The 11714-nt window shown below is 45.0% G+C and overlaps 1 protein-coding gene across 1 annotated transcript in view; it reads right to left on the reverse strand.

Moving 5' to 3' along the window:
* The window catches only part of ELMO1 (engulfment and cell motility 1), a 272460-nt gene extending 260996 nt beyond the window's left edge, over positions 1-11464 (reverse strand). The window contains exon 1 of the mRNA XM_016222320.2: positions 11387-11464. Within this exon, the coding sequence (XP_016077806.1) occupies positions 11387-11464 (78 nt within the window). The remainder of the gene's footprint in view (positions 1-11386) is intronic.
* Between the last annotated feature and the right edge of the window lie 250 nt (positions 11465-11714).

Below are 11714 nucleotides of genomic sequence, written 5' to 3' on the forward strand. Positions count from 1 at the left end.
GGGCCCCAACTATGTCTCCGGAGCAGTAAAACCAGGGGTAGCACTGATTTTAAAACTCGAAAGATGACAGGCTATGCCACCTTCTTCTTGACAAATGATGATTCAATTCAAAATGGTTTACTAAAAATGACTTATTTCAGCTTCATCAAACTAATTAAATAGTAGATTTGAGCAAGATAAAGTACAATCTTTGTGTCATAAAAATTACTGGACTATGTAAATGAGCAAAGACATAAATAATTATAGTCTCATGTATTAGAGCAGCAATTTTCATCCAGTGTGCCGTAGGAATTTTTAAAACTCGCAACACCTGCTTATGTATTCAGGGGCACTGACCTCTTTTCCCTTAGACTGTCAAATAAAAAAATAAAAATGACAACAGCCAACACAAAAATAGCCCTCCAGTGTGAATGAACCAAAATTATACCTAATTTTTTTGTCGGATCGGCAAAAAATATATTTTTTGGTGTGCCGCAGGAATTTAGTAACTAGTTAATGTGCCATGAGATGAAAAAGGTTGAAGATCGCTATATTAGTGGACTAAAGAGAAGTAGAAATACCTTTCTCTTTTAGGTATTAGATATACTTCTCTTCAGTAAAAATGGTATTTCCCCTCAACTGAATGGAAATGTCAATTTTAGAAAATGACAGAAATACAGAGACAAACAATATAAGAATAAAGCATGACTCACAGAGATGATCTTTTGTGATTCTTCCTCCTAGTCCTTGACTATTTCATATTGTCCCAAGATCAATGTTGCCAAGGACATAAGGAACACTTTCCCCAAGATTTCAATATCTTTGGCAGCTACAACAACCAATTTTCTCCTTCCTGCATCCCTCTCAACCTTCCTGAAAGCAAGTCTTTGCCGGGAAGTGTCCCCAGATGACTCCCATCTTGCTGACATGCCAATGTCCTCCACCCCACCCCTGCAATCAGTGCCCTTTCCTATGTGGCAATGAGTGGTTCACACTGTGAATCAATTCCGATCCTATGGTCTGCTTCCCTTCACTCATGGGAAATAGTCTACTTATTTGCGTCTAGTTCACATGTGGAAAGTTAACCATATTTATGCACGTGGGTGGGGAGAGATTAACCAAAGAATTTATATGCATATACGCATAACCCATGGGCACAGACAATAGTGTGGTGAAGGCCTGGGGAGGGAAGTGGGTGCAGGATGGAAGGGGTCAGTGGGGAGAAAAGGGGACATCTGTAATATTTTGAACAATAAAAAATAAAAATAAAATGTCAGACCGGCTCAGTAGGAAAAACAAGGGACTGTGGACTGTGGACTCTGATAGACAGGGTATTATCAGACCAGGTGAGTAGATATGAGAGAGCCAGATAAGCTCTGAAGGTAAATTAGGGTTCAGATTCAATTTAAACACAAGATTATGAGGGTTGATCAACTACAAGGAAGCTGAGATTGGATGCAATGCCGCAATCAATAGAAGGCTGAGAAGAACCGGTGGCAAAGGGAGTGTTAAGAAGTGAGTTTATATTTTTAATTTCGTTTTTCCCTATACGTCTTGCTCTCTTAGCCATTAGCTGGTTTCCCTGCTTGTGGCGGGTGCATTAATGCCAATGCATCCTTCTTTCTTGAATGGTACTGGATGTGCTCAGAGAACTCCCAGCAAGTAGTGGAGGGGTGTGGGCTTCCAGGTCTCAAATATCTATCCCATGAGTGTGACTGTGGCTACCTGAGAATGAACCACAACCTTGAAGAGGAATAAAACAGGTTCTTCTGGGAGGGTCTAGAATATGCAGACAACGGCCACAATCTCATGCACTTTCTCAGAACTCCCTTACCTTTGACATGTCATCAGCTCAGACTTTTATCATCTGTTTTTCCTTGGCCAGCCCTTCTGATGATAATAATAGTAATAGCCACTAGTTATTGAGTGGCTACCCTATGTCCATTACTAAGTGTTCTTTACAAATGAGAAAACTGTGTGAAAATCTCAAGATGTCAATGTAATAAAGTCAGAATTCGAACCCAGACCTGTATAATCCCAGGACACTTGTTCTTTAACCTGGCCTCAGCTCCACAGTCCTGGCAACCAGGAACAACAAGTCGAAGTGCCCCAAGCTGACACCTGCAGGGAAGGGTGCTGGAATTCTGGGTATCTTGGTTACAGGCTCATAGTGAGTTCCTGATAAACGTTATTTAAAGCTCAGTGTTTTAGCACTAACATGAGAACAGTAGGTGGTTGTGCTTCGTGCATTATCCACATAAATTATGATGAAATGCTAAGTTAACACTGAAACTTCTGATGCCCAGGGGAGGAACTTTGTCTCCTCTTTCTCACTATTTGATGCTCAAATCAACACCTTCAGTGCTAACTTCTCTGCAGTTCCCTTCTGTCTCAGGTAATTTTAACTTGAGTGTGGATCCTTCAATAACTTCAAATTTAAATCTTACCCTAAAACTCTCTTTCTCAGTTTTTAATTTTTATTTATCTTCTTCTAGTTTGCCAGAAAACAGACTTGCAACCAACATTACATCGTCTCCACCCTTCTCGGTATTGTTTGTGTTTCTGTCCTGCCAAGTCAATCTCAGAGCTGGCTCTCTGAACCTTCTTCTTTATGTTGCCTGTGGGCACAGATGAGAAATTAAAAATAGATGCTATTTGGACCACTTAGGGTACTTTCGGTTGGAGGTACAGTAAATGCAATGGAGTGGCTACATGGATGTCCATATGGCATGTGGAGGAGTTGACAACGTCATATGAATGAATGAGAGATGTGGCTAACAGGGCAAGCTAGAAGCAGAAATATCTAAAGCCTGCAGACAACTCTTGATGATTTGGACCCATTGGGTTTTTAAGCAGGAAAGTGACATAATAAAGTGTGAATTTTCTAATAACAGGTGATTACACTGGAGGCCAAGAGACCAGCTGGGTGAACAAATTGGCCAGTGTACCAAAACCCAAAGAAAACCTAAAAGAGGTCCAGTCATATAGATAACTGCCTATTTTCCTAAACCTACCTGTAAGGTTTCCATGAAGAATGTGAGTTCACATAATGTTCCTCCACTATTTTTTTCTATCTTGGTAGTTGTCACCACCATTTGTCCACTTCCTCATACAAGAAATCTTGGAATCATCTTTAACATTTCATTCTCCTTAACCAACCCCTACATATAATCAATCATCAATTTCCTGTCAATTTCATCTTTTCATATGTCATGATAAGGCATGTGTCTCACTTTTTTCTGTCTCCCCTGTCACTCTCCTGGACCATGACATGATCATTTCTTGCCTGAGCCACAGCAGCAGCTATCTAGCTAATCTCTCTTGATTTTCCTCTCACAGAACAATTCTCAAACTTTCATCTTCTAAAAGTACAGCATCACATTCATATTTTTTCATTCCTTTACCTTTTGGGCTGTGTTTTGGATCAATTCCTCATTAGTATCCTCCAAGTTACTGATTCTCTCTTCAGCCAAATCCACTCTAGAGTTACTTTGTCTATATGTTCATTTTTACTTTTCTGTTGGAGGTGTTGTTGTTTTACATTTTGCTTACTACATGTATACTTTTCATTTCTAAGATTTCTAATTGGTTCTTTTTCATATCGATCTATTCTTAATTTGTAGCCACCTACTTTGTGTTCATAATCTCCTGTGTGTGTAGATATTACTCTCACTCTTTGAAAGTTCTCCCTTTGAGGCTATCCTATTTTTAGGTCCTTCCTTGCTCTCTGTGTCCTCCAGAGAGAATAGGGCCAGCTAGAGCAGAAGCGGGTATGATAAGAGGGACCAGATGTGGACAAGTTTCCTGGGAACACTTATTAGATTAAAAAAAAAAAGCAGAGGGAAAGAGAAGAGCCTAGGAAGACATATAGATTCAGCTTCAGCAAACTGGGTGCATGTTCACATCTAGTACCAAGACAAGGAAAGCATGAAGGGAAGCAAAATGGCACAGGTGTAGGGGAGAAGGATTAATGGTCAGTGTCTGCATATGTGGCATCTGAGGTGTAAGGGACAGCTGGATGGGCAAGGCAGATAGGAAGACAGGCAGCTGTTTATATGGGTCAAGGGGTCAAGAAAGAAGTGATAGCCGGAAATTATGAGCACCTGATGGTGATGAGACTGATGAATCCAAATAGGCCACCACAAACTTGCCCCACAGTAATGATCCATCTATAAGCATCTTGAAACTTGATACCATCCTGTCAAAGTCTTCCAGTTGTCTTTTGACCATGGGTGTCTTTGATGGAAGGACAAGAATAGGCCTTCATAATGTCAATTCATGAAATGTAATAATATAGTTAGAATGCATGGCAGGAACAAAGGAAGGGATGTTGTTCCTCTCGCCAGGGCTGCTCCCTTTCATAATTATATTTAATTGTGTTTATCATGAGACAGAAAATGTACAAATATCACCTGCTTCCTATGCTCAACATTCATTTTGAGTTCACCACGAACCAGGCCCTATCCTAGGCACTGAGAAGGCACATGGTCCAGGCAGAACATCACACAGTGAGTAACTGTGGATATTACAATGCATGTAACAAGGGCCTTGATCTAGTCAGAGGAGTCAGAAGAGACCCTCTCTAAGGAGCTTCCACTTCACTTGGGAGGGAGGGTGTGCAGGAAGACAGACGAGGGGTAATTTCCAATTCAGAGAAAATCACGTTTGCAAAGGCTCTGAGAAGTGTGTTTTCATAAAAGGTAAGAGAGTTGCTTAGAATGAGAACCCAGATAGAGGTGCTGGGGGAAAGCCATGGGGACTCTAAGCAAGGCTAGTCATGTAGGCTAGACCTGGAGACAGCAGGGCCCTAGTAACCATGGCAAGAGAAGTCTGGGTTTTACCCTGATGCAGTGGGAGAGACGCTGGAGAATGCTTTAGCCTGGGAGAATGATGGGAGGGAAGTAAGTGTGCTGGCGAGGAGGCCGACCGAGCTGCTACCGAGGGACCTAGTGGAGGTCAGGTACAGCAGTGGCCACGAGCATAGAGAAAAGGTGGGCAGAATTAAGAACCATTTAGGAAGCAGACTTGCTATCTGAAGGGCTGTGTGAGATTGGGGGGTAGGGGAGGTTGTCAAGCACAATAGTGGTGCCATTGACTTAAGAGGGCTCCGGAATCCACTGGATGGAAATCAAGAAAAAAGAAAATAAAAGAGCACATATTTTATTTCCCTGAGGCTGCTCATATTTCCTCAGTGTTCTGGGCACATCGTATGGGTCACCATACGCCTAGAGGTAAGATACAAGCCTTTCTCTGGGGAACCAGCATCCTTCTGCATTCTAAAATCTAGGCACTCATATACCCCGCCACAGGTGGCCAGTAGACCTACCAGACAAGTGAAGTACAAAGAGTGACATGCACAAAATGTTCCAGAAATGTGAGCTGCCTTAGTCAGCAAATCTCAAGAAAACACAGCTGGGGAAAGGCTCTGTCCTGAGTTTCCCAACATGCTCTGCGTGAGAGAACTGGGGCAGGGAAGCAGATGGAAGAGAGTACTGCCTGCATCTACCTAGAAAGTAAGCTAAACCCTCAGTCCATTTTCAGAAGAAAAGGCAGAAGGCTAGAGCTCCTCTCACTCAATTAAACTGAGCACTCGGGCAAGGGCAGAAACAGATTTCCAGTGCTTCTCTTCCAAAGCATGGCAAATGTTAAGATGTCAGGAGAGTATGCAGACTATCACACAAAGAGAGAGAGAGCGAGAGCCAAAACCGGAAAGGGAAGTAGCCCAGTCACTGTGCTTTAAAGGAAGTTTAAGAAATAGCTGTTACAATCCCCAGTGTAACAGATGCAAACGTCAGATGAGGGACAGGAGGAGCCATTCCACCTTCTCATGACACACAAACAGCAACAAGGCAACACCACACAGGCCGTCTTACCCCTTCCTCACAAAAGGAGCTCTTGCAAGCACTGTGTCTGTTGTAAAAAGAGGGGGATTATTAGGACCACATGACAGCTGGGGCGCTCACTGACACTTGCTCTGGGTGTCGGTGTCACCAGCAGATACAGGCTTACAGGGCACCATAATAGTGACAAATCTGGGTCCAGGTGCATCAGCATCCCCAGCAAGGAAGCGTGATAGAAACAGGAGTCCCTGGGCCTCGAAATGCACCTACAAATCATCTCTGTGCATCCCATACATTTCATAGGTGATTCTAATGCAGAGCAGCGCTTGGGAGCCATTGATTTAGTCCAACTGGGGAAATATGTCCCCTGCTAGGGGACATTTGGCAATGAATGGAGACATTTTTGGTTGTCACAACTGGGGGAGGAAATGCTGCCAGCATCCTGCAGTTGGAGGCCAGGATACTGCTCAAATCCTATACCACACAGGGTGGCCTTTGCAACAAAGAACCATCCCATCGAAATGTCAATAGTGCCGAGGCTGAGAAAGCCCGATGTAGTCCAGCTTCTCGGGGAAAAGCGCAGTCCAGGTAAAGCGGGTGACCTTCCACCTCTGCAGTGCAAGGCTGGAACCTCGCTTTCCAGAAATGCAGTCTCATTCGCTTGATTCTACGGAACCTTAAAATTACAACCTTCGCCATTTCTAAGTGGTACAGTTCAGGGTTATTAAGTACATTCATAGTGTACATTTTATGTCATCTCTAAGGCCTGAATTCTAAACTTTTATGTGGAGCTCAGCTGCCACTTCCATTGGCCAGACTCATTATTTAAATGTTTGGGGAATGACAGGTCTTCAGGGTAAAGAGTTGGCGTTACTGCATCGGAGGGAAAGTTTGCATTACTGGTTCCAGTCTTGCTTCAAACATAAGAAGCTTGTTCCATCGTGTGGATCACTCTGCATAAATCAGAATTGGCTCCTAATGGTGAGCATTACTCAGCAGTGTGCTGAGTGATCATCTCCCCGAAGTCTCGCAATGCCAGAAAGGATATATGCGTATTGCCGATTCTCACAGAGCAGGAGGTTTGTCCCAACTCACACTGCACGTAAGCTGCAGCCCAGATTCTGAGCCCAAATCAGTCCACCCAACGTCCAGGTTCCTGGGCACTGGGCCAGACAGCCCCTCCCAAGGTCCAGCCCCCAGAAACCAGCCTATCATGGGTTCTATCTCCCTCTGAGTAGGTGCCTTCATTGGTAACTCAGACAACTGGCCATATTTTCTCTAATTTTTCTCTGCTTCCATGACACATGTGTCCCTGGAAGTCACATGGTTAGTGGATGGAGCAGGCATGGTGGCAATGCTGGGTGTCGGCTCCAACAGGCTGCTGCTAACAGCAGGTACCATCACGTAGAAGCCCGAGAGATGGAGACACTCAAACAGGACTAATGAACACGTGAAATGAGTCAGAGAAACACAAACACTGCATGGTGTCACTTATACGTTGACCTAAAAAACAATCAAACTCATGGAAACAGAGAACAAGAGTGGCTGCCTGGGGCTGGGGGCTAGGGGCTAGGGGTGTGAGGTAAATAGGCAGAGGTCAGGAAAAGGGAACAGACTTTCAGCTACAGGATGAACGAGCCTGAGGATCTCATGGAAACCACGGTGACTACCATTGATACACACTGCTGTATAAGAGAGTAGAATTTAAATGTGCTCACCAAAAAAAGAAAAAGGAAGAGACCATAAATGTGAGGGATGGACGTGTTCATTAGCTCGAGTGGGAAGCCCTTTCACAATAGAGACATACATTGAATCACTAGGATATACACTTTAAATATCTTCTAATTTTATGTCAATTAGATCTCAATAAAGCTGCGAAGAAATACATTTTAAGAACTACCAAGCAGATTTTTGATTTACTAGAAACTGCCCGGGTTTTCATGTCCCACACGCTGGCTTCAAACTGGTAGCTCCCTAGCTGTGTGATGTCCGGCAAACGGCTGAACCTCTGACAACTATGACCGAGGAAGTGTGAAGACCACCTGGGATAAAATGCTCCAATGCTCCGCACCCGCACACCACCTGCTGCCTGGCACATGGCAGGTGCTGAGTAGGTGGCCCATGCTATCATCATTCCTACTACTCCTATCACATAGAGAATGCCAAGTTCCAATGTCCAGCACAGAAACTTCAATGTGCTTTGTGCAATTAATAAGCTTTCAAAGGTCTCGAGTAAATCAAATGTGCGCATATTGAACTGTATCTTAAATATACTACACAAGTAGGACGGGTGAGGGAGAACTGCACACAACTATTTTGTCCATGCTTGCCTGAAATCACACGCAGCTGTGTTTCTCTCAGGGAAATAAAATCCCCAGCCCGACATGGGGAGGGGGCACCACTGTAACTTTTCTGTTTGCAGAAGGGTGAATACCTAAATTTTATTCTTATCTTTACTGTTCACTGCTGAAACCAAAAATAGAGGTCAACGTGATGGATGGACCACAGGACACAAATGTGTGTAAAACCCAGGATGACCACGGGGCCATGTAATCTACTCCAAAAGAGCATACTAACTATAAATAAAGCTACAGGCAAAGGGGGCAGTGTAAGAAACCAGAAGGGTGGAGAAATGACTACATTATTACACAATCCCAAAAAGGTTTGCGTACAAAGGAGGCTCTCCCTCCACCGCACTAAGCAAAGCCAGGATCTGGAGGCGTGGAGAGCTGAAGATGAGGCGGGAGGGATTCCAGCAGAATCACTGTTAGAAAAAAGCTTCAAGAGATTTTAAAAGTGTGTAAATGTGCAGGGATGTACCTGTAAAGGGGCAGCTCCTACAAAACAGGAGGGTGCCTGAGCTGCATGAGGCACCTTCGGGTAACGTGAACACCAGCAGATGTATGCGGGAAAAGTCATGAAGCTTCCCGAGGCCAGGTTAAGGAATCTGACTCGAATCCCAGGATCAGGAGAGAGCTCAAGCCTCATTCATGATTTTTTTTTTTAAATTCTCACCTGAGGATATTTTTCCCATGGCTATTTCGGAGAGAGTGGAAGGGGGAGGGGAGAGAGAGAGACAGACAGGCAGACAGACATCAATGGGAGAAAGGCACATCGATTGGTTGGCTCTCATGTGCACCCTGGGCCTGGGATTGCGCCTGCAACCATGGTACGTGCCCTTGGCCGGAATCGAACTAGGAACCTTTCAGTCCACGAGCCGATGCTCTAACCACTGGGCAAAACTGGTCAGGGCCATGATTTGATTTTTTTTTTTAATTGTGGTATTCTTTCTTCACATAAAATCTTTCCCCAAAGCACCCACAAATGGAAACAGGTCAATCCCAGCTGCTGTGGCTGAAGTATCCTACAAAAGCCTGAAGCCACACACCCCTCACCCCCGAGCCACTGGAGAAGGGTCTGCAGAGCTCAGGGTTAAATCCATACACTTCTTCCCATCATCCTCTGGGCCTGACCCTGGCGCATGGCAACCTGTCCCGTGCTTGTCTGATGCTCACATGAGCCTCATGGAAATGAGCAGGACCCCTCGCCCACCAATGTGGCCTGGGCTTGCTTTCCTTGAGTAGAGGTGAGAACTGTTTCCTCATATGGAGCATGGAGTCTCTATGCCTGGGGCCACAATGATACATCAAATGGTCTCTCCCCTACATGAAATAACTTCCAAAAGTCAGTAGCACCTATCAGACCCCCTTTCTTCAGGTTCACGTTTAAGCAGTGTCACCAGCCACTCGCTTCTATTCTGCAGGCACCTGAAGGTTAATACAGGGGATGAGTACATCATCAGAGAGATGAGCTAGCAGGCCAGGCTGGTGGCCCGAGCTGGAGTTACTGTTCTGAAAATCTGAAATTGTTCCAAAATATTTTTAAATATATATTTTAAATTATTAATACACACACAGCAAAGGCCATCCCCCAAGGTAGGGACAGGATACTGACTGCACAGGCCCCAGGAGTGGGTACTTGGAGCTGCTGCCTTAAAGCAGATGTTCCTAAACACTTCGGGCCAGGGCAGTCAAAAGGAAATCGAGTACCTGAATCGCTGATTCAGGATCTCCTGGGATAGGGCCCCAAGGGGTTCTCCTGAGCACTGAGGCTGGGGCACCAGATGTACAGCTCAGCACTTCTTAGACTGGGATCTTGTTAAAATGCAGATTCTGGGTCAGAAGGTCTGAGGTAGGATTCAAGACTGCACATCTAATGAGCTACCAAGTGATGTCCAAGCAACTGGTCCTCAGCCCCACCCATGGAGGAGGCAGATCAACAGACAGAAGGCACCTGGGCCATGACACTGGAGCATCGCACAAGCCCAGAAGTCAGCTTCTATCTCACTGAAGTGCCGTTCTCTTAGGTCATAGCCAAACCTACCCCTAACTACATTTAGTCTGTACCAAGTCATCCCAGACATATTTTAAAGTAAAATTCAACAGGTCTCCTTCCTCGAGCAGCAAGTGAAAAGGGCAAACAGCTGCTGCTGACACAAATGTATATAAATTGCTGGACACTGCGTGGCTGCCTCCAGTCACACAGAACTGCCTCTGAGAGCAGTTACATGACAACGGTGTACTGGACTCATGACACCATTTTTGACAACAATCCTAAACATCTACATTAATTCTGACTTGATTTTATGATTTATTTTAATGAGTTCTTTGGATCCACACAATGCCATAACCTTCAACCAGATAATAAAATCTGACCAGGAAATAAAATAGCACCAAGAACATAAATAAAAAGTGGAGGAGCCATGGTATCCCAACTCTAAAAGGGAGAAAGCCATCTAGAATCCTATGCTATTTGCTCTATGAGACCCTTCACTGTGTATTAAGTCTCAACCCTTTCTTCTGTAAGTCATTTGTTCTGGAAGGACAAGGTAACCTTCCTGAGATAACCTGTAATGAAACGGTAAATGCCAGCTGCACCAAAGAACGGACATGATCCCAGCTAAAGGATGCTTACTAGGTAAAATTGTTGTTTAAATGGTCTTGTATATTTTTCACTCAGTAAACGTTTACTGAGTATTTATTACATGTCAGGCAATCGACTAGCCTCACAGGGCATTTCACACTAATCATAAAATTACAATTGTCTGGGATCCAAGACCCAGCCCCATGACACTAATTTCATTAGCAAGCTGTTAATATAATGCACTTGGCCGCTTCTGCAAAATTCAAAGAGAAACAGGATTAAAAAAATTGGGTTCTGTGTTGCCCAGGACAAAACGATCTGCACATATTCATGAGTCCCCACCAGGTGGGGCTGGGACAGCCTCCACTGTGTCACCCGCCTGGAGCCAGCAGTCAGTCCACTTGTTCCTCCCAGCTTCAGACACAAGCCCTGTGGTGACACAGTCCCAGTAGCTGTTGGAGGAGTAAGCAGCCTATGATCGCCACTGAGTGGGGTACAGAAACCACACCACACTGCGACTATTACCACACAGGCTTTTCAACACAGCCAGAGAGGTAAAAGGGGGAAGAGCCATTCAAAGACAGAAAATTCCAGAACAGAAGGGGAACCAACAGCAGCCCCACACTGTTCCCTGCAGTACCAACCTGGTCGATCTCCATGAGTTTGGGGTAGGCGCCGGGCCACTCTATGGCCACCTTGACGATGTCCGAGGGGGGCGGCATGGTGAAGCGGAGAAGGTCCCAAGCTGGTGCCCTGGGCTCCTGCGGTGCCAGCCACACGTGTCTATCCCTGATGGGGAATGACAAAAAGAGAGAGAAGGTTGCTAGAGCACACGCGAGGCGGGCCCTGCTGCATCACTTCCTGTTTTCACTGTGGTTTAGGTACAAGAAACGGCTCTGGGGACAGAAGGCACAGGCGCCAACTGCACCCCAGCAGCCCGGAGGAGACAAGACAGAGGAGGGGAAGGTGCCA

This window comes from Miniopterus natalensis, chromosome 10 (assembly GCF_054644295.1).
Source record: "Miniopterus natalensis isolate mMinNat1 chromosome 10, mMinNat1.hap1, whole genome shotgun sequence".
Taxonomy (NCBI): Eukaryota; Metazoa; Chordata; class Mammalia; order Chiroptera; family Miniopteridae; genus Miniopterus; species Miniopterus natalensis.